At 38.4% G+C, this 24,424-nt stretch overlaps 1 protein-coding gene across 1 annotated transcript in view; it reads left to right on the top strand.

The window, feature by feature from the left end:
* Cwc27 (CWC27 spliceosome associated cyclophilin) overlaps positions 1–24,424 on the top strand; it is a 185,039-nt gene that overhangs the window by 135,255 nt on the left and 25,360 nt on the right. Inside the window, exons 12-13 of the mRNA XM_052743231.1 lie at positions 11,382–11,491; positions 15,470–15,573. Coding sequence (XP_052599191.1) covers positions 11,382–11,491; positions 15,470–15,573 — 214 coding nt within the window. The remainder of the gene's footprint in view (positions 1–11,381; positions 11,492–15,469; positions 15,574–24,424) is intronic.

The following is a 24,424-nucleotide window of genomic DNA, read 5'->3' as shown; positions in this document are numbered from 1 at the left end:
AGGAAGAGGAGGAGAAATGTCTGCAGGGAGTGTTCACAGCAGTGAGGAAATGCACATATTAGTGCATGTAGAACGCAGGCATTGGCCTGTTAGAAAACTTCATTTCAGGGCTGCGGAGATAGCTCAGTGGTAAGAGCTCTTGCTATGAAAGCAAGAAGACTTGAGTTCAACTCCTCAGAACCCACACAAAAGCCAGACATGGCTGGGCATGCCTGTGACCCCAGCATCGAGGAGCAGAGACAGGCTGGTCGCTAGAGCTGGATCGGTGAGCAATAGTTTAGTCAGACCTGGCCTCAAAACTAAGGTAGGACAGAAAAATGTTTTGTAGGTAAAGTGCTTGCTGAACAGAACAGCTCCTGCAAGTCATCCACTGACCTCTGCATATGCACCATGGCACATGCACACTCATGCACATGAAATAAATAAAAGTAATAAAAACAGTTTAAGTGACTTGCTTTCTGGAATTCCCAGTTTAGCACATTTAACTTCTTTGAGCCTCATTTTCTCCGTATGTAAAATTAGCAGATGCTAGCAGATGCCTAAGGACTTTGAACATTGATGTTTCATGTTGTGATTCTGGACTCAGTCCTCTGACACATAATTTAAAAATCAAGATGAAGCTTTGACTATAATGCACGTGTACAGAAGTCCTAAATCTGAGCTCCCACGGGCTACTGTTCTACAAATGCCTAATGGAAAATACAACTGGAGATCAGTGAATATTTTTATACTTTATAGTCCAACTGGAATCCAATCTGAGAATCTGGATAAATTTAACTCTATTGTTCTCAGAAACTTGTTACCTGCATGTTTCTGAAATTAGCTGATAGAAAAGCACAGAGGCAAGCAGTCTGTGTTATTTAAGAATTATTGTAAGTACCTAAATACTATGAAGCAGTGAGAGTAAGTATAGAGGAAAAAATAGCAATTCCTTCTAAATAAGATGGGATTAAACTTGCTTAATATCAGTATTCAGATATTTCAGTGTTCAGATAGATTTCAATTAACCCCGAAATTCTTTAACCACTTTGACTGAATTTTATGAAACTATAGAGGCTTATTGACCACCAGATGGAGCCAATATTGTTTCATTGTAGCATGAAAATACACTGGATGATGCTTCAAAGATGAAGAAGAAAAAACCCAGCCTGTGTATACAATGAAATTGCCAAAGTGAAGTTTCACTCATAGCAAAGTAAACCTTTCAGTTTCTGTCTAGTTTTTGTGAATGTGTGTGTATACAGAAGACACTACTTATTATTAAATTATTTTTATTATTATAATCCTAACATGTCTTTTAGATAAGGTAAGGATTTGTATTCTGGTCACATAATAAATATTATTTACCATAATTATGAAAAACAATAGTAAATAATGCATTGCATTGTGCAGTCATTTAGATATCACAGGACTTCCTGTTACAATCATTGCTATAGTAGATTTTCAAAAGAAAGAAAGGTCGTTATGACTGGGATTGGTAACTATGTTCTTTATCCCCAGAAGCTTCGTATGGGAGAAGGTAAAGATGGTGAATGGTTACAACTCCTGCAGAGAGTCTGCCCAGGACATTTGTTATCCATGGCCTTCTTCAGGGAGAACTGCTTCAAGTTCCCCATCAATTTGACCGGGGTTAGAAATCCCAAATTTCCTTACAAATCAATTTGATTAGTCAACCACCTATTGAAAAAGTCTGTATATTCTGGAGCCCTAGGACCTTTAACAACCCTCAAAGACGTATTCCATCCAGTAGAAGTAAAGATGACTCCCGACATTGTTATAATTCAATGCCTTAAAAAGATTATTTGTCCGTTTTGCTCCTATTTATTGATCTCCTATACAGTCCAAGGACTAGGCAAGTCCAGGAACTGCTGTGAATTCACAACTGAAATTGCTCCAGACAAAAGCAGTCACTCACCATACAGTCCCTTTGGGGTTAGCAGACAAAAGCAGTCACTCACCATACAGTCCCTTTGGAGTTACCGTATGTGTTGAGTGGTTGAGGAGCTGGGATTGTGGGGAGTCAAGGAAAGTCCAGAAGAGATTGGAGGTAGAAATCATGGTTCTTGTACTATTTCATTGTCCATTGAGCCATATATTTGAAACTAGAGGGAAGTATGGGACCTCTTTTTTTAAATTAATTTATTTTTGTTTTATGTGCATTCGTGTTTTGCCTGCATGTATGTCTGTGAGGGTGTTGGATTTCCTGGAACTGAAGTTACACGGACAGTTGTGAGCTGCCATGTGGGTGCTGGGAACTGAACCTGGGTCATCTGGAAGAGCAGTCAGTGCTCTTAACCACTGAGCCATCTCTTCAGTCCCACAAGGCCTCTTTTCTATATTCAATTTCATTTACTAAAACATGGTTGTATTACTTGATGCCTTTGCATGTTCAATTATAACTTTCCTTTTCTTTTTGTTTCTCTGTCTCTGTCTGTCTGTCTATCTGCCTCCCTGCCTGCCTACCTCCCCCACACACACCTCTAAACTATTTAAGAGCTTATTACTTTAGAACCAGACAACATGAGTTTACACTCTACCCCCAGTTTAATATCTATGAGTTACTTGATTAAATCTTTTGGTACCTTAATTTACCAATCAGCAAAATGGGATTAATAGCATGCCTTCCTTATAGGGTTGATGGTTATAAGAACCTAATTCATTTACTAGTATTTGGCACATAGTCTTTACTTTAAATATTTACTGTTGTGGTAGTTATTGTCAAGTGTGGCACACTTTTCCTGGATTTAAGTTCTAATAAATTAACATTTTGATGAAAAAAATGTTTTGTCATTTCCAGACTGTATGATAAACTCATCTGCACATTAGTAGCAGTCTTTCCCTTTGGTCATCCAAATATATTTACTATTATTATGACCACCTTTATTTATATGCAAATTTTTATTTATTATGGAAATTTCACAAACTATTTTTGAGGTGATGGGTCCAGTACCACTTAAAACCATTTATAAGCAGTCTTTTGGCATATAGAAGCCTTTAAATCCATGTTTGTTGGCGGCTTGTTGGTTGCATGCTTGCTGAATGTCTTGCTTGATGCATGCTCACTTGCTTGATGCTTACTTGGGTTAATGAATAAATGTATTACTTCTTGGATAGGGCTGCCAGCTCCTTGAGTTCTGATCCCAGAGCCATAGAAGAATTAAACTCTTTACCTGTAGAATGAAGTTTGTGGGTAGATCCCATCAGTTCATTTGTTAGGTAGACAAGAAATTCAGATGGAACAGAGATTAAAATTACTGACTAGCTTGTAGAGGAAAGGTTATGGCCGGCAGGAACAAAGGTGTTTATACTCTTAAAAGTTGTAGCTACTGCCTCACATGGAACACTAGCTAAGTCACTTTATTTACTTAGCACTTAGTTGTCTCATCCGTAAGCAAAGAGCTTAGATTTAGAAGGTTCTCAGCTTACCAAATGGCTCTGGTACTCCAGTTGCGAGGATGTGGTCCTGGTGTTGCTGGGTACTCATCTCTCCAAGCCCCTTCAAGATCTGACCTGTCTTTGTGTCAGAGATAGCTAATAGTTTCACATTTTTTCCTAATGCTCTAACAAGGAATGTTTAAACCCTCTAGAATAGTGGTATTCTACACATGAAGCCAGCTTTGGTGCTTACATTATAATAAGTAGCTGGATTTCTTAATATTTTCACATGTTTTATGTTTGTTTACCCTTCACATCCCTTTCCAAACATCTTTTTGAATATTAGACACATGAAGTGTTCTGAATTTGAAGTTTTGATTGAAAACCTCAAGGATACTGTAGATCTCTGTTATTTTATAGAACTGGGCTAAGTCTGTCATCACCAGATCTTATTGTGGGGTCCTATGTTGTTGTTTTTCTCATTTGTAAAATAAATTTTTGGACACTTCTTTCATGGCTGTCAAGAGTATCTCAACTTGTTGCCTAACATGCAGCAGGTCTTTTATAAATGTTCTGTCTTTCTGCCCTAAATTCCTATTTAGAATATATTCTATAAAAATTTTGGTTGATGATAAGTAGTCATATTGTATTATTGCATCATAATCCAATATAAATTGAGATTTATAAGAAACTTAATAAAACAGACCACTCTGAAACTAAATGTTTTTTAATTTCTTGCACATCTTATTGTCCAGTTTTATACTACTAGAAACATCCAGTTGCATATTCAGTTTTTGTTTGTTCAGGATGACTCATACATAGGAGAAACAAATGCACTACTTCCTGGTCTGGCAGCTATCACCAACTCCGTTCTCCTACAGATGTATGGAAGTGCTAGATAAACTATGGTCCAACTCCACTTCAATATTTAGGCAATTGTGCATGCTTATGAGGAGGGTTGGGGAAGAGCGAGACAGAAAGAAGGGTATAGTCCTAGATCCCAGAAACAGAGGGAAGTGTAGCCAGAATGTCCAGTGAGCAAGCTGCTGCTAGACTGTGCTTGCCCAGAGGGCACTGGACCCAGGTGTATGCTCTCATAGTTCATTCTAATAGCCAGAGTTGAAGTCTTAATCTCATAGTTGAACAGAATATGCAGTCTTGAGTGAACAGAATATGCAGTCTTGAGTTGGAAAGATCCAGAAAAAGAAAAGGAAAAAAAAAACCCACGACATTTTTCAGAACTATGAAAGAAAGGAAAAAGAAAGTTTCTCGTTAAAGCAAAAGCAAGACTCTAAGCCTCCAGTAGACATGCTTATAAAGTCTGACCACCTGTATGGTATAGGGATGTTAAATCAAAATGTCAAAAGATAGCCTTGGGCCAATAGAATGTCTTAATTGTCTTGGAGAAACAAATGCAAAGGAACCTTTACACAATAAATGTGCTAAAATTTCCTGTGGAGTATGATGAAAATACATACGTGACTGAAATAAACTAATCTTAGAAACATGAGATATAACCTCTGTAGGCAGAGCCAGAAGGCATAGCAAAAGGACCCCAAGAGTCTAAAAGAAACAAGTATGTTTTAATAGCTGGAGAGGCTGTTTAAGAATCAAAACCGGAATAGATGAATATAGTTATGAAAAAAGTAAATGAATTTGAAAAAGAGCCAAATATAACTTCTATAAATTAATAAAAATCATATAGCTTTTAAAGTCAGTATCTGAGTAGGTGATTCAAAACTGATTAGACACAACTAAACAGAGAATTGATAAGTTGAAATTCAGAACTAAGAAAATTAATCTACTTACTGATGAGAACTGAAAACATGGAAAATAAGTGTTCCGTGACTATATGAGTATTCATAGTATATCATACTTTATCTCAATATGGACACAACACGCATACACACTGTTAGGAAGTGAACGAGTTAACAGCATTTGTATAGAAGATTCGTTTACCTTTAGCTGACTTTACCTTGTCAAAGTGTTTGAGCTACAATTTCCATTCAGTTCAGATGGAACCTGACTAGGCTTCATCCTGGTGTCACAGACCTGCCCAGTGAAGCATCTGCAGACCCTGCAGCCATCTCAAGCCCTTTATCTTTCTGACTAGAAATGAAAGCAGAAGGAAAAGACATCCTTAAGGCAAGGAGTGTTAAGATAGATAGATTAATTAATCAATTTTAAAAACCACCTCACTTCACTAAACAAAGAGCTAGAATGGCTAGAGAGTATGTCTTGAAGGCAATATGCCTACCTAGACTTGTCCGGCTTTACTGGCTTTAGAATTACTAATTTGTAGAAAACAAAATTATACATGATGAATTTGATTAGGTCATTCTATTTTGCCTAGTATGTTTCCTACATAAAAAACTAGTGGCCAGATTATCTTAATTCTTTTTTTAAAAAAGAATTTATTTTCATTTTATGAGTATGCATGTTTGCCTGCATGTATGTATGTGTGCCGTGTGAATGCCTAGTATCTGTGGAGGCCAGAAGAGAGTATGGTGTCATCTGGAACTGGAGTAACAGAGTAACAGATGGTGGTAAGCAACTGTATTGGTGTAGGAGCCTAACCTGGGTCCTCTGGAAGAGCAGCAATGGCTCTTAAATGCTATTTATTTATTTATTTATTTATTTATTTATTTATTTATTTGGTTTTTCGAGATAGGGTTTCTCTGTGTAGCTTTGTGCCTTTCCTGGATCTTGCTTTGTAGACCAGCCTGGCCTCGAACTCACAGAGATCTGCCTGCCTCTGCCTCCCGAGTGCTAGGATTAAAGGTGTGCGCCACCACCGCCCAGCCCCAAATGCTATTACATTATATTAGTTCTTGATCCAAAACTGACTTTCATTTTTAAACCTTTCTTTGCCAACAAGGTAAAAGAAGTTATGTAATAAATCTTTTCTACCTTTAATTTCTATGAACATAGTCAACCAAATCTTGTCATTATTTCTTGTGGTTGTAAGAGACGGAATTCATTAGTAAAGTTATATTTCTAAGAAGAGGCTTATTTACTGTGAAACAGTTGCAAATATTAATTTTGACAGGAAAATTGCTTTAATAAGAACTAAAGATTTTAAATATTACTTTAGGGAGATATGTAGGTAATTTTCAGCTGTAACTGAAATGATTTTTTACAAACTTTAGTTTAGAAAATCTTTTAAATTTTTAGAAGAAAATACCATTTCTATAAGATACATTCTTTCTCTTTTATCCCATCAATGTATCTTAGTAAATAACATTTAATCATATATTGTATTTTAATTACTTGGAGGTGAATCAAAACAACTCATCCATTTCTGGAGAGATTGTTCAGTGGTTAAGATCACTAGCTGCTCTTCCAAAGGACCTGTGATCAATTCCTAGCACATCCACATGGCTGCTCAAAACTGTCTGTAATTCTAGTTCCAGGGGATCTGATGCTCTCCATGGGTGTGAGGCACACGGTGGTACACAGACATACATGCAGGCAAAATGCTCATACATATAAAAGTAAAAGTAATAATAAACAAAATTTAACCCTACCTGCAGGCGTACAAACACAAAGCAGCATCAAGTTCCCTTCATAAGTACTGTGAAACACATCAGCCTTTTTTTATAACTGTGTGAGAAAATTATCACAGGATAAGATCAGACTGAGCCACAGTTCAGCACATTTCACTGCTAAAATTGTCTGTTCTGGAAATAAGCAGATTAGCAAGACCACCCTTAAAACAATCTGCCGGACCCAGCCGTCTGTCTTGCCCTATCCCCAAATTCAGGCAATGCATCTGTGTTCTCATTTCTTACTAGTCTACTGTAAATAGAAAGCAGTGGGGCACTTTCTTACATCTTTTTTCTATTAGAAATGATTTATTAGAATCTGTTTTCATTTAATTAAAGATTTCTCTCATAACTAAATAGACATTCCCCCCTTTTTTTATTAAGAAAACAATTTATTCATTTTACATACCAAAGGTCCCCCTCTTCCCTCTCCTGACCCTCCAGCCTCCCCCTCCCAACTTACTCCCCATTCCCTCCTACAAGAAGGTAAGGCCATGGGAACATGGGGAGGAACCTTTAGTAGAGGCAGGTCCAAGCCCCTCCCCCTGCCTCAAGGCTGTTCAAGGTATCCCATCATAGAAGTGGGCTGTAAAGAGCCTGTTCATGCACCAAAGATGGATTCTGATCCTACTACCAGGGGCCCCCTTAAGCAGATCATGCTACACAACTGTCTCGATATGCAGAGGGCCTAGTCTAGTCCCATGCAGGCTCTACAGTTGTTGGTCTAAAGTTCATGAGTTCCCACTAGTTTGGTTTGGTTGTCTCTGTAGTTTTCCCCATCATGATCTTGATGCCCTTGCTCATAGAATCCCTCTTCTCTCTCTTCAACTGAATTCCTGGAGCTCGGCCTGGTGTTTGGCTGTGGATCTCTGGCATTTTCTTACCTCTATTGAGTATATTGAGCATATCATTAAAAACACAAATTAAATTGGAGTAAATGACCAATAAACACAATTAAGCACTAAGAACCTCCATAATGCACTCAAGTAATCAAGCCCAAAGGTAGTTACAGCTGAAAAATGTAACTTCTGTGACACCGAAGAATCTGTGGGTCCTTCTAGAACATTCTAAGGGGTGGGGAGCATTTACAGCTGCATTAGGTTGCAGTCTGTGATTTACCTATTTAACCGCAAGGTCCCAAGCATTCACATTCTTAGTTTTCATTACAAAATCCAGTCAGTTATATTAAAGTCAAAATGCTTTTACTTGTGACTAGAGAGTTAAAAGTCTCATTTTTATAGTTTCCCTCTTTGGAAGCCAAAAGCTGTAGTCAAGATAAGATTACAGTCCAGGACTGTGTTGGATGCCATTTGCTTTAGCGATGGAGGATAGGTGGTAGTCTAGAATTCTGCGCAGTTTCAGTGTGCCTCTTGAGACCTTTTGACCTAGAGCTTTCCTGAGAATGGATGTAGTTACAGGGGGGGATAAGTACAAGAAGTACTAAAGACTACACTCAAACCCCCAAAGAGAGAGCGTGGAGATAACGATAGTTGTTGTTTGATCTGGAGTAATGATGAAAAGTCCCACAGTTTTATCCAACTTTTCCTTAACATTTTTTAATGTTACTCACTCACTTTTTAGATGCTTGCCATTAATACCACCAGTTACATTATACAACACTTTGGTGAAAGTAGGTATGAACATACTTTTAGGAAGGATGACTGAGTTTTACAATATTCAGATATTATCAGGGCAATGTGTTCAGTTATAGCTGTACTACATGCCTGTATTTTCATTATCATGACTAGGAAATATATAAAGATATAGTTGGATAAATATGGAGGGGATAAAGTGATTCATTAAAGTTACCTTTACTTTTCCCTGTAATTTAAAAATGGAAAATGCAGAGAAAGAGTGAAACTGAACTATTTCCATATCTAAAAGCATACCTACTCAGGGATCCTTATCACAGTCAGACTCTGGGTAGCTTTAGACTCTGCTCAAAGTAACATGTGTTTCCCTTGATCAGAATAAATGGTTTTCATAATGACAGGAGTAGGGAGAATGTACAGATCAGCCCCACTCAAGCAAGAGTGATAATATACCTTGAATGATGATCAAAATCATTAACAGAGTAAAATTTTCTTACTTTTAAGTATGAAAGTATGTATACTTTAAAGAAAAAACATCGGGGAAAAGAACTTCTGTGATCTTGGAGTGAGTAAATAATTCATAGATAGCTCACAAAAGAGAGAGAGAGTAGAAAAACACATTACACACAATACCAGAGTGGTTATATTTTATACCCCAAATGAATTTCACTGTATCTAAAGTATCCCTCAATATAGCTCCTTTAGAACTTTTGTCATTACTGGCTTCCAAGATGAAGCTAGTACTACTCTATAAATTATTTGAAGGCTTTTACTCTAGCCAGCACAGCTGGAGAATTTTCATGCTTTATTATATGCCTAAATTTATCTATTGCTGGCTTTTAAATTTTGATTTAGAAGGCTTCCTTGTTGCACAATTTAAAGACTATATTTACTGAAGCTGGGCGCAGTAGCAAGCCTCTGTAATTGCAGCCCCTGGAGAGGCTGAAGCAGGAGGATCTTAACATTTGAGGGCAGCCTGGGCTATAGGGTAAGACCTTCCTTATTTCAATGTTTTTAAAGTCTACTTTGTAAACACTCCTTAAAAGTGAAATCAAGAGACTAACCCTTACTAACAGAGGTCATTCATAAAGGAATGCATGTTAGAATCATTAAAATAAGCGTGGTTGAATATTAACTTAACTTAGCAGTGGCAATGGTAGCTCAACACATCTATCAATATTCCCTTTTATTTTAAAGTTCTTGCCACAAAAAAAAAAAAAAAAAAAAAAAAAAAAAAAAAAAGGCTTTCAGTCTCTTGTACCTGAAGATCTTAGGAGACCTGTCTTTTGTTTTTAACACTAGCTAGTTCTGAAGATATTTGTTAGCATTAGAATTTTACAAAACAGCAGAATATGAATATAACTGACTCCCTAACATGACAGATCCAGAGCCATGATAGTTATGCTGCAGCCTGGGGATCAGACTGACCCACGGCCTGTTCATTTTCCCCCTCTAAAGTTTCATTTTTACTTACTTCGTTAGTTATCAACATGTATCACTTGCCAAGCTCTGCTCTAAGTGATGGGAAAAGATGACTTTCCCTCAAGGATTTTAATGTCCCTTAGTAGGAAAAGAAGAGTAAACAATAAATTACCATAAAGTCTGATAAGTGCTAAGAGTCAGTCTAGAAGCTCTGAGGAACCTCCAGACCAGAATCAATGACTGCACCCAGAAGGGTGCCGGGACCAAGTGCCAGCCTGGCTGAGACCTACAGAATGAGCAGGAATTAGGCTGGAAATGTAATTGGGGAATGGAGAGATGGAATGTTCTTAGTATTCCTTAAAGAAAAAACAACAAAAGGTAGGGAGTCGAGAGTAGGGTGAGTTTCAAGAGGAATGGACAGTGAAGGAAAACACTTTGAGGTGGACAGGGCAAAGAAGTGAGAGATGGATCTAGGAAGGAGTGCATCAGGGCCGGAATGTGTGTAGCTCATCGGTAGAGCATGTGCTGAGCAGGTATAAAGCCCCATAGTTGAGCCCCAGCACCATGGGGGGTTGGGAGGATAGTGTGTGTGTGTGTGTGTGTGTGTGTGTGTGTGTGTGTGTGTGTGTGTGTGTGTGTGTGTGTGAGAGAGAGAGAGAAAGCCTTGACTGCCTCATATAAGGATCTTAAAGGCATCAAGGTGCTAGATCCCAGGATGGTGCAAGTGCAGCTGTGATGGGACAATAAGAAGACTGAGAATCGAAACTGTAATTCAAGGGGGAAATGTGAAAGTAATCTTTGAAAATCGATTATGAAAATCATTTTATGTACGGCACATCTAGGGATCCTCTCCTCACACGTGTTTACTAAGCATGTGTGTTTCTGACACTATTGCTATATGGTGTTTGTTTGTTTCATTTGTTCATTGTGGTGCTGGAGTGTGTAGATTGGTTGTCCAAATTCTGACTTAGTAAAACTTACTTTTTTTTCTCCTTCTGCTGTCTTGACTTAATTTGCAGGCGTATTTATTTTCTATTTTCCATCAAGCTGAAGTTCGCTTTTGTTATTTTAACTGTGGGAGGAGCAAAGTTGGTGAATAATTGAAACATCAACCAATATTTGGAAATGCATATCATAAGGAAAGAAACAATGTAAAGTAGTACTGCTGAATTTTAGAAAAATCTAAATTATTTTTCAAGTGAGATAAATTATTTTACAGTCAGCCTTAAGTGAGTATATAAAAGAAAAACAAAGTAGTATAGTATAGGAAAAACTGCAAAATCTAGCAAATTTAATGCAGGTCACTTTGTAGCTGAAAAAAATAATAGATTTTGGGGGATCACGTTGGATTGTTGTTTTTTTGTTTTTTCATTTTGGTTTTGTTTTAATTAATGGGGAAAAATGAGACCTAATTGAGCCGCACTGAGTATATGCTCCTGTTCTGCAGAGGAAGAAGCTGCCCCAGATGGCGCTGTTGCAGAATATAGGCGAGAAAAGCAAAAGTACGAAGCTCTGAGGAAGCAGCAGCCGAAGAAGGGAACTTCCCGGGAAGATCAGGTAACTTCAGAACCAAAGTCCATGTGTAGTTCAATGCTTATCTTTACTCTCTTCCAGTGATGCTGTAATATGATTATGTGTCCAGGAAAGCCCTGAAGGAGAAAATGTACGGGGTGGAATGCAATGACCTTGACCACTCATAGGGATCCAAATGTTAAAGTTCTTCTCAGATACTTATGTGAAAAATCCTTGAAACGTTGAAATTTCAACTGGTCTGCTCATGTCAAATACAAGAGCTTCATAAAGCCCCATGTTTTCAGAAATGCAGTGAGTCTGCCTCCTGCAGTCCATGGAGCAGCAATGGCTCCAGACAGTTCGAGGACCTCCTCTAGCCCAGTGTGCCCCATGCTGGACATGAAATAGCACACTGCCTAAGATTACAGGGTTCGGTCCGTAAATTGATTTCCACTGATTTCCCTATTTGTTGCAAGAAAATTTCCCAATGTTTTTAAAGTAGTAATGTGAAAAAGTTAGGAGCTGAGAAGAGATAGAATAAGCTGGCCAGCTGGCCAGGTGGTATGGCACTTAATAAAAACAAATCTTCCCATTGCCCTTTACACTGAAAAGGTTTGAGGCTGGAGGTGGAGTTGCCTCAGCGGTTAAGAGCCCTTGCTGCTCTTACAGAGGAGCAGGATTTAGTTTCTAGAACCTGCATGATGACTCACAGCCATTCGTAACTCCAGTTGTCTGTAACTCCAGTTCCAAGGGATCCAGCACCCTCTGTTGGCCTCCTTCGGCACTAGGCATGCGCATAGTACACATACATACATGCACGCCAAATACTCATACACATGAAATTTTAAAATCTTAAGGGGAGTATCTAAAATAGATTTTTAGTGTTACCTTGCACATATGAGCATATACTATTTTAGAGATATAAATAAAACAAGCAAAATAAAAGCATATTAAAATTCAAAACCTATTTGGTTAAGTTAATCTAATCAGAAGCTGTGTTATAAATGACATTTAAGTACTGGTAATAAAGGATCATGATCCTGATAGTTAACATGGAAATAATCATAGAGAGAGTTCAACAAGAAATCTGGTGTTGGAGATTTTAATTAGAGAGTACTAACATATGCAGTTTTCAAAAGAAATGATACACCGAATGAAATTAAGAAAAAACGCATTATTAACTTGTTCTCATGGAGTCATAAAGTTTCTGTATAGCCACTACATTTGTCGTAGTTCCCCACCCCACCCCAGCCTTAAAGCAAATAACTGTTAAGAACCTAATCTCTACTTTTAGTGTATCTCCACAAGTAGGTAGCTAGCTCTCTGACTTCTCTGAACTATCCAGGAAAAGATTGAGTGAGTAATACCAACAAAAGGCTGTGAGCATTGTTGCCAGGAACTGTATCAGTGGTGACAGCAGGCTCTGCACATGACCAGAGAGCTCGGAAGGTCTCTCTGAGAAAAGGATCTTTCCGAGTTTATACATCAGCCCGGAGACCCAGGAGAAATAGAAACAGTATGTGGTAAGGCAGAAGGATCAGTGTGTGAGGAGTTTGTATGAAAAGTCTTCACCCTCGCTCAAAGAGGAAGGATGCTAAGTATGGCTAACCCAACTAGAAGACAAAACTGAGAGAGGAAAAGTCATCAGGAGTGTTCTCGTTGGAATCCTGTTAAGGATTTAGATTTAGTCTGTGCAGTAAGGAAGCATCGCTAGCAGAAAGTAACATGGTATTGTCTGTACTCTGGGACCATCTATCCCAGTCTCAAAACAGTCAAGAGCAGCCTGGAAGCAGAGCTGTCACCGAGAAGACTTGTTATAGATATTCCTTTAATAAAGGCCAGCATACTGAGTCATTGCCCAGCAAGCCAACCAGAAATGCCTCCATTGTGGGTGCTATCATCACCTACAGTGTGCCCCAGAAATGCAGTGTCATATCTTCTGACCTGCATCTGTTACTTTAGGCTGTACCTAGACAAAACCTGATGATCTTAAATGAAGAAGCTCAGAATGAGCAAGGAGATCTTTGTTTGTTTTTAATCGTTTTAAGAAAATGTCAGTAGCATGATAACTGGCCCTAAAAATGAACCACCTTTCCACTCTAACTCAGGGGGAAAGATCCACATCTAGCATAATTTTACATTTTTGTTCCACTAAGAAATTCTTGTTCCTTGTTTTTATTGTTCTTTATTTCCTCAAAACATATATTTGCAGGCTGGAGCACATACTGCTCTTGCAGAAGGCCTGAGTTCAGAGTCCATGTTGAGTCACTCACAACTGCCTGTGATGCCAGCTTCAAGGAGACCCAATGCCTCTGGCCTCTATGTGCACCCACACACAAATGACATACACTGTGTGTGTACACAGATACACACATAATTAAAAATAAAAATAAGTCTTTAAAATGATTATATATTTCCTATTATACAAGAGATCACCTTAAAACTTCATACGGCCTACTTTTACGATTCAGATTAGATATGGAGATGCATATACAGAGATATTCATGTTTAAAACATAAACAAGCATGTATGCACACAGTCGTGAATGACATTTACCAAAACTGTTAACACTGGCTATTCTGAGTATTTCTGTTTTTCAAAAATCTCTGAAGTAATCTTTTTTTCTTACTATAAATTAAACACAAGAAAAGTTATAGTCAATACAGTGTTTTGTGTTTTTACTGAGTCGAATTTAAATTAAAAACAAGGAATGTTAACATTATTTGAAGATCTTAATTCTAGAATATCTACTCTAAAAGCAGATAAAAATGCCCAAGTCCTAACACAGACGGCCTTCAGGTTGCCTGGGATAATATTTTGTTGAAATGTACACATTTTACCAATTTCTCTCATGTCGCAACCATGGTAATGTGTATATTTTCCATTCTTGCCCATGTGGGAATTGAGTATTTTATAAAGTCATATACTTTTCGCTACCTTTTTTAGCAATAGCTGCCATGTTTCTTGCAAGTATTTTGATACCTTTATTGAACTAGACTGTAATACCACTTCATTGTTTCTTGAACTATAATCTTAATGATCTCAAGATTGAGTATGGAGCTAAGTTCTCTCCTGTCTCCGATTCCCGTCACTCATATGCTGCACACTAGCTTCACACATCCCTTGAAGAATGAGGAATTTAAAATTGAATTAAAATACCAAACTTGTTATTAGGCCCTTGATTTTTCAGACAGGTTAGGCTCCATCCCTCATCCTCACAAAGAAGAACTCTTTAAAACCTAGAGTGGAAAACTTTGATTACTAGCCCATATTTTCTGCTCATATCCTAGAAGACTGTTAACTACAGCCAGGAGATGTGATTAGAAAAGTGTAGCCATTTGTTGCTTCTTGTCCACAAAGGCTAAGAGAAAACTAAGAATCTAAAGTAATGTTCTTTTCCTTTTTAAAAAAATGCCTATTGAGAAATACTCTTTCTCTAAATAGCATTCATATTCCGTGTAGATGAATATTACTACAAAAGCCATTTTCTGGCATCCGATTTTTTTTAAGTGTGTTCCCAGGTTGAAGTTGCTGAATTAGAGGGAATGCTCACTTTAGTTTCTAAGACATGTCAAGAGTTTTCTTAAAATGTTATTTCACTTTACCCATAGTCCACCAATTGATGGGTTTATTCATTCTACCTCCCTAGTGTGGATGTTTTCACATCTTGTATTTGATTCAGCATATGCTGGTGTCTTGCTCTTCTGTTGGGAAAGCGCTAAAAACTTGTCAATGAGCATGTAGTTTCCAGAGTTAGAATGTCTCCTGTGTGAGCACATTTAAGTCCTGGGATAGAAAAGACTGAAATGTCTCTAAGGGAAGATGCCAGTGCAGATCCAAGCAGGACAGTGTTGGATTACTAAGGCCGCCACTATAGCTGGAAAGCAGTTTTATTACTTTTTTTTTTTTAAAAAAAGGCCAGCATTTACCTGTGTCTGACATCCCAGTAGGCTATTTTCTTTTCTACCAGTGTCTCTCTTGGGATGACCTTTATCACCAGCATAGCATCTCTTGTCATTTCAGACCCTGGCACTGCTCAGCCAGTTTAAATCTAAGCTCAGCCAAGCAATTACTGAAACGCCTGAGGACAGCGTTCCTGAAGCAGAGGTGGAAGATGATGAAGGATGGTAAGGACTTGGGCTTCTTTGTATTGACCCTGCACAAGTGGCTCAGAAAGAAGACACTGGGACATTTCAAACTTCACCCTCAGCACTGTAGGCCTCCTCACCCTTTTACTCCATGTCAGTTGCCGAGTGAAATAACTGAACTCACCAATCATTCACTTAATGTCAGTTTTCTGTGAGCCAGGAAAAAAGTGTCTAAGAAAGATGTGATGCCCTAAGTCATTTTAAAATTATAAAAAAGATAAGATTTATGTTAGACAGCCAGGAAACAACCTTAAAAGATAGTAAATCAATATATTCTTATACTTTCCCACAAACATTTTAGAATTCAGTCATCTATTTTAGTACTATACTCCCTCCAACTTCCTGTTCAAGTTAATCTACAGGATCCTAGGAACATGTGCATGATTAATTTTATCTTTAGATACTTTTCAACTCTTAAAGAAAAGACATGTATATGCTCTGTGCTTAGAACTCGATCTTATTCTGGGGAAGAAGGTATAAGCAAAGACCAAAAGCAGTCAGACCGTGTCTTCCCTTATCACACCCCTGTCCTCAAGTTGACTTCACATGCAGTATATTAGACCTCCCCACACCTAACTGCCTCCACCTCCCACAAGACTGGCTTAGGCACATTTGAAACAAGCCAACCAGTATAGTACCCCCCACACGCATGACTCACCCTCTGGAGTCTCTGAACCATCACGTGTGCCATTACCCTAACCTAGAATCATGGCCCAATGTGCCCTGCCAACAGTATCTCCCCTATTTCAAAACTGTTCAACACTCCCATCCTCCAGGAAAGCAGTCAGCAAGATTTGTGGAGCACTCACAAATCTAGTGGGTGGAGGAAAGAGGCTGGACACACATTTAAAAAGACATAAAAACACTTATTAAAAAAACATTTAAACAAGTAAAACTCTGCAACTGAATGTAACTTTAGCCAATAGGACTCCATGAGAATGGCTTGGATGGAATGAAGCCTACCTACTCCAGGGCCCTGAAAAATTTCTATATAGTTCTCCATTAATTTATAGTTTCCGTAGGATCTGGGTTATGATGCCAAGCTTTATAAAATCCTTGATCTCTTGTAACCAGTTTTCAGTATTTATATACTGTTTATACCCAAATTCAAAGTTGCTTGAAGGCAGAAGCTGGCTACTCCTGTACTTCTGTGCAAAGGCTCCATGAGTGTTGACCCATAGAGACAAGTGCATAGAAGAACATTCCGTTTTTATGTAACTCCACAGGGTTAGTTTTATTTTGAATTCTTTCTGTGTCTCAAAATATCTTTCAAATATTTATTTGGGGGTCAGCTAACACACACGCGTGCGCGCGCGCACACACACACACACACACACTTTGCCAAGTCCTCTTCCCCTTATTTTTGAATCTATGCATTTTTTAAGGAAATAGGACCCATGTGTTTCTGATTCATTTACACTTAACTCATCAAGATGGGCATTTTGTAAGAGCAGCTTGATGTCCATTAACTTTTTCTAACCGTTGTGTAAGCCATCTAAGCACTTTTTATTAAACAGAAAAATCACCATCAAATTCAAACCCCAGAAATTTCATTCAAAACTCATAACCCACAGGATTCAGATTTACCTTCAACTTGGTAAGATCAGTTAACTTCCTAAGGTTCTTCCTAGGCCTTTGGTTCAGTATTTCCTCGTCCTGAATTCCTCTTTATCTTCAGATACCAATTATGTGTTTCCAAAGGGTCACTCTTATTTTTTAAAGGATTTGACCATATAATCAATGTTCCATCTAATCTCCTCATTAGAAAGTTAAAGAAGAAAATTCCCTTAAATGGGGGCAGGGGAGGGGGGTCAGCGGTCTGTGATGATGGCTGGTTCTCCATCTGAAGGAAAAAAGTGTGGTAAAGGAAAGAAGAAAAAACATGGTGAAGGAAGGGAGATAAGTTCAAGTGGTCATCAGCCAGTCTCGGGGATTCATTTTTTCCTTCCAGTGGTCATCTTCTAAGCAGAAAATCAAATCTGTATGTCATGTACCTCCAGGATATTTTTGGTATTTGCTTAATGTAGCATCTTAACAAGAATATCTCTAGTGATGACAGCACTATGCAGAACCCTCTAGAATGCACTATGTCCTTATGTAAGGCCTTTGCATTGTGCTTCAGACCATGGAATTCTGTAGCTTTATAAGAACTGCATCACTTCTGTTCACAGAGCGGCCAACTCAGCTTCACTGGGTCTCTGATGATTTAGCTTCTCCCTCATAAACGTAAATTCTACCCAGAAAAGGGGGGTCTCATATTCAAAATGAGTTATAGCAAATGTTAGGAGTGCATGGCATGTGCATGTGTGTTATGCATAAATTACATGGTTCCCAGACTGTTTTGTAGGTCATGGTTGCCACTTTTTTGAGACGTGAAAGTCAGCCAGTATGCTGTATGGCACTGTCAGGGTCTGTTATCTGAGGTAAAATGATTGCTTCTAAGACATTTTTATGTGTCCACATGAGTGGCCACACATTGAGGGATCATTTTCAGTTTCTGTCAAGATAGAAACCATTACCAATTTGTTATGTTTTCTTTTCCTTGGCAAACCATTCTCTTCACATTTTTGGCTGAGCTGCTGTGTTGGCATGGTATACAGCAGGCATGTGGGTACCATTCAGCAGCAGCATTCTATTTTTCATAAAAAAAAAAAAAAGCAGGAGGGGGAAAGAAAGAAAAGAAATAGGATTCTATTGTAAACAGTGTGTATGGTGTTTGATAATTATTACCAGACTTCACTGTCTAGGAAGGCACTTAAAATGTGTTATTGGTAGACGAAGCTGAAGTGCATGATAGAAACTTCTCACTCAAAATTACCAGAATTTTTCCTTTGGTCTGACAGCCACTGGTTTCAGTGGCAGTGGTGGCACCAGATTCAGAGTTAGCAGGTGGAGTGGTCTCTGTGGCACTGTATTTCTTAGTCCCACACATCAGAGTCGTGCTGCTGTAGGACCTGCTTCAAGCATGGATTTCATAAATGATTTAGACACATGGCGGGAGGCATCAGCCAGAGGACTCATATGACTGTGCGAATGAAGTCAAGATGCCAGTTTGAGTTTGCTTAGATAAAGCTTGATTAGCTCCAAACAAGGGTAGAAAGAAGCTAGCTGTGGCTAAAAAGGCAGTGGAGAGACATTTGGGTGGGTGGTTTTTTTTTTTTTTTTTTAAAGCCACCTGCTTCTTCCACGAAAATATTAAATCTGTGAGAGAAACCCTAGAGGTATTCACTGTGTACTTTCAGGTTCTCTTGAAAATGTTTTCCCAGGTTGCTAGGATTGTCTTAAAACTGTACATCAAAAACACATGATAAAGTGATAACTAATATGGTAGTCCACTGCCTTCTTCTTTCTCTTCATCTCTTTGCTATAACACGTTCCTCTTTAGTATATACAGCCTTCCATATCATAAGAATTCAAATATCCTAACGTTGCATGATTATGTCAAATCAGTACTTTAATGATTATTACAGAAGTAAGAATATTTACTATAGAAAAGTAAGTGATATGCCCTTCAAAGAAGTAAATAAAGAGCATCTAAATCTCGAACTCAAAGATAAATACTATATATACTAATTTATATGACAGTCTGTGGAATGTATAAAAATGTATTTACATTGTGTGTGTGTGTGTGTGTGTGTGTATAAATAAATAAATTTAGCCTCTTCCAGACATACTTGTACATGCATGGTTTTTTGTTTGTTTTGTTTTGTTTTGTGTTTCAAGACAGGCTTTTTCTCTGTAGTGTTGGTGCCTGTCCTGGATCTCACTTTGTAGACAAGGTTGGCCTTGAACTCACAGAGATCCGCCTGCCTCTGCCTCCCAAGTGCTGGGATTAAAGGTGAGCACCACTGCTGCCCGGCTGTACATGCCTGTTTTAAACAAAAATAAAATGTCTGATTTTCTATCTCATTTTTTCCCTTCAGAAATATATAGGGACTACTTCTGCTTGCATAATTTTTATATAATTTTAATATTTTATCTTGTGTGATATTCCATCATGTGGTTAAGAACAGGCTTACTTGACCATGTTACTATATATTCAGGCTCTTTTCCAGTTTTCAATTTTTGGTATTATGAACAATACTACAAGAAATTTCCTTTTATCTATTTCATTACCCATTTTTTCAGTTGCTAAGACTGGAATTGCTTAGTCAGTGAGGGTACATGTTAGGCCTCTGCTGAATATTTTCATTGTGTCCCTCCTCAAATGTCATTCCAATTTATACTTACAAGTAAATATCACTTCAGATTTGCCTTTAGGGTAGTTAACGTCTCAAGAATTAATTAAGCTTCTTTGCCGGCCTTAGTGAAAGAGAGTAGCATTTTAAAAGAAATGCTTCACTTTTATAAAAATTAAAATACTCACATGGTCTGGTTTGCTTCTGGTTTTAATAAAACTGTACAATCTTCAGCATAGCTGCTCTTCTTTGGAGCCTCATCCCTACGTACTCCTAATGTTGACTCTGAAAAGCTGTCCTTCTAGAATAGCCCTGCATGTTAGGACTTTAGAGTCTGCATTTCTTTCCTCTCTACTTTATTGCCACACCGTGGCTTGCATTACAAATCAGTTTTATCCATCAGTTGTAGTTTGTTTCTGCTAGAGATTGGAGTTTTGTGAGCCAAGACTTGACTTGAAGAAATGTTAAAGCCTTCCTCTGGAGTTATTAGAACAGAAGTAATGAATACCACTTGTCTGAGTATCCGAAACAGTGACTTTTTAAAAAGGCACATGTTTTTGAAAAATGATTTTTGACTTTTAGACCCACCTGGTCAGATCGTATCATACAATTTCATTTTTGAACATAACTTCATCTTGTTGCTTATCCTGGTAAAGCTTTAAGCGTATTTTATATTCAGTGCATACTGTTATTTGTAGATAATTCAGCCATGTAGAGAACGAACGGTATAGTGACAATAAATAAATGTTTTAATACTGGTCGTCACTTTATATGGGCCTGAGTGACAATTTGGTACACACAGACACAGCTGAGAGAAATGAGAACCCACGTTAGCCATGTAGGGTCTCCCTTTAATGCTAGCTTGGCAATGGGTCTCTACATTTTGATCTCAGGACCCTTGAGATTTTTAAAAATTATTGACAAGCCTGAAAACTTTGTTTATATGGTTTTTATTACTACCAGTGTTTTGCCTTATTAGAAATTAAAACTAAGAAGGCTTAAAAATCTTTAAAATACTTATTTAAAACCATTATGTTAACATAAATAGCAGTTTTTTATTAAAATATAATTACACCATTTCTGCTCTTCCTTTCCTCCCTCCAACCCCTCCCATGTCCCCTCACTCTCACTCCTCTCCGACTCATGGCCTTTTTTCTTTAATTGTTATTATTACATATATATGTGCATTAATATATAAAACAACCGACTGAGTACATTGAGTGTTGTTTGTACCTAATTTCTGGGCTGACAACTTGGTATTGGATAACCAGTTAGGGCTCACCTTTGGGAAAGACTAATTCTCCTTCTCTCAGCATTTCTTAGTTGCCTGTAGTTTTTTTGTCTAGAGGTGCCCCCACCCCATGAGATGACCCCCTTCCCCGTTAGCATGTCTATTGTTTAGGGAGCCATATTGTTGAGGAATCATGGGTGAAGTTTCTCTCTCATTTCTAGGAGACACAATATCATTGCAGATTCTCTGGTCCTCTGGTTCTTACAGTCTTTTTAGCTCTTCTTTCAGTGTTCCCTGAACCTTATGTGCAGGAGTTAAGTTGTAAATGTATCCACTGGGACTGGGCCCTGTGATCACTTGCTCTCTGCATCTAACCAGTTGTGTGTGTGTGTGTGTGTGTGTGTGTGTGTGTGTGTGTGTGTGTGTGTGTGTGTTTGTGTGTTTCTATTGCAAAGAGAAGCTTCTTTGATGAGGAGTGTGAGCTATATTTACCTATCCGTATAAGGATAAGTATATAGAATGTAGTTAGGAATCATGATAGTTTAGTAAAGTGGTGAAGATTCCCCTTTAAGATCCATGAAGTTGTTGGCCATGGACAATTGGCTAGGTTTCCAGTACCAAGCATGATTTCCCTCCTGTTGAAGATGCCATAAGTCCAATTAGGAAGCTGTGGGTGACGGCCAAGATATGAATGTCACTGTTGTCCCCTTAGGGGTATTTTTCTATCCTGGTCATTGTTGTGGTTCTAATTATAACTGCAAAACAGAAAATTTTCGTGAAGAGTGACATTGCTTTACTCTTCAAATATCTAAAGTCTAGCATGTTAGGAGCAGGTATGTGTACTTTGTAATGTTGTGATCTTTCATATCATGTACTCTCTGAGAAATCTCAGCAAGTAAAGAAAGGTACTCGCCACCAAGCCTGATAACCCGAGTTTGGTCATATGGACCCACATGGTAAGAGAACCAACTCCTGTATGATGTCCACTGACCTCCACATGCACGTGACAAGTAACACATACATGGACACAGACACACAAATAAATGAATGTAATTTTAAGATGTCACTATATCCTCATCAAAGAATGAGAATAAAAATGACGTATAAATGTAGCAGGCTTTCCTGAACCGCCAGCCCCCAAATCATGACACAGAGACTTACTAGTAATTATGAATGCTCAGCCTTAGCTTAGGCTTGTTTCTAGCTAGCTTTTTTTAAACCTAAATTAACCCATTTCTGTTCATCTATGTGCTGCCTGAGGCTCGTTTACTTCATCTAAGTACTGTCCATCCTGCTGTCCTGCTTCCTCCCTGGCTGGCTGACTGACTCCCCTTTTCTCTCTGCCCACCAGTTCTGCCTATCCCGCCTCTGCTTAGCTATTGGCTCTTTAGCCTTTTATTAGATCAATCAAGTGCCTTAGGCAAAGTAAAACAGCAGCACACCTTTACATAGTTAAACAAATGAAGCATAAACAAATGCAACACATCTTTACATAGTTAGACAAATATTCTATTCCACAACAAATAAATGCAGTGCTCATACGGTGTTCATATATGACTTTGACCCTGTAGACACAGTATTCCCATACCATACTTGGAGGACTGCTGGACTCAGACTCTCTTGTATATTAATAAAAGGCCAGCCTTAATAATATACTTCCCAGGGGCCCAGAAGAGAAACTACAAACAGTGAGAATTATTTTTGGGAAAATAATCTAAGTACACCAAGCTTTTTGTCCATCTACTTTTTTCCTCTGGGATAAAATCCTATCTACACAGCTTCAGTTCTATTCTCGTGCCTAACTCCTCTCTTGCCTGATTTCTCTCTACATTTCACTGCTGTCCTCTAAGTTCTATCTTAATTCTCTCATCTTAGTTCTGCCCCATCTAGGTTCTCATCCATCTAGTTCTTTCCCATCGTAGCTCCTCTCCTATCTCCTTCTTGCTCATCTTGTTCTTCCCCATCTGGCTCTTCCTCATCTTCCATCTCATTCCTCTAGTCCTCTCTTCTAGCCCTTCAATCTAGTTCTTCTCCATCTCAGCACGTTCCTCTCCAGTTCTTACCCATCTAGTACTTCCATTCTCTTTTCACTCCTCCATCTCATCTCTGAAAATAAAACTGTCTTTTTATCCCTTTAACCCTTATCTCTCCAAGCTATCTCTGCTCCCACCATTTCTGGTGAGTGCTCAGTCGCCAGGCAGCTTGTCTAGGCAACTTCCACCACAGCTAGATGTACCTGTAAGTTGGAACCCTTTGTTCTGAGTTAATTGTTAAGGGTGGAATCAAAACTAGAGATAAGACTTTGGAAAGGAGAAAGTTAAGCTTAATTAGCACATCCGGTAGTCCGGACACTTAAGTCTGTTCTTAGAGAGTACAGAGGTATCTCTGATAAGGTACTTTTCTCCATCTGGGGATGGACCTGGCCAGATGCTGCCAATGATGATAATTACAGGGAGGCTTGAACTGGGGTTGGCTATGCATAGCTGTCATCACAGAAGGTTATCTAAATATTCCATTAGTAGAGGGGAAATGGTGCCCAATAAATGATGGAAAAGCTACAATAGCACACGAGAAATTCATAGTAGGAAACGGCTGATAATCAAAAGCCAATATCACTAAGACTCCTTGAGCCTCAGCTTGACCTCTGGAAGGCCCTTGGCTTCTTCCAGGTATTAGCTTGTCATAATCAGCTGAAATTCTGCTTCATATATTTTTGTGGCTTGCAGCAAGACTCTCTAATTCTGAGGTCATGTTGGTCCATATTTATCAGAGGTTAGGACCAAACATGTTGGTCCTCACAGCTTTGCTCCCTGAGTATCATTTGGATTTCAGGTAGTCCTGTCATGGTACTTTCTGAATTAAATGTGTTGGATATTGAAAATACTGTGCAGTGTTTATAGTTTTGAATCATTTCTCCTATTACTTATTTGTGCCTAACCTCTCAAAATAGATCATCACCTTCATCACCTTAGTCACGTCTTATTGATTCTAAGATACATAAATGAGGCAAAGTAAGTCAAAATGGCATTGTGATCTTATATAGATTTAATAAAACATAATTTGTGATTTATCTGATGCCTGGCCTATAGTAGGCTTTCAGATACTTTTGCTGACTTCATGCAGATCTTTCCTAAGGAAAGGAGTGTTTCAATCTATGCCACATTGTTCCCACTGGACCTGGGGGTTGAGGTGCAGCAAGCACAAGCATGTGTGCAGAGATGTACCAACTCCTGTTCGATATAGAGATGTACCAATTCCTGTTCGATACCATTCAGCTGTTTCACTTGCCGTTCTGAAAGGGAGCTGTCATTCTTAGTGTGTCCTGTGCTTTCCTCTGGCCTTTGCCCATTTTTCTTTTATGTTGTTTTTGGCTCCTGAGATTTCAGAGTTCTTGATCATATTTGCTACTTTTCTCTCATGC

This window comes from Peromyscus californicus, unplaced genomic scaffold, assembly GCF_007827085.1.
Source record: "Peromyscus californicus insignis strain IS unplaced genomic scaffold, ASM782708v3 Scaffold_18__1_contigs__length_77618521, whole genome shotgun sequence".
NCBI classification, from domain to species: domain Eukaryota; kingdom Metazoa; phylum Chordata; class Mammalia; order Rodentia; family Cricetidae; genus Peromyscus; species Peromyscus californicus.
This window is presented reverse-complemented; position numbering and strand designations above follow the sequence as displayed.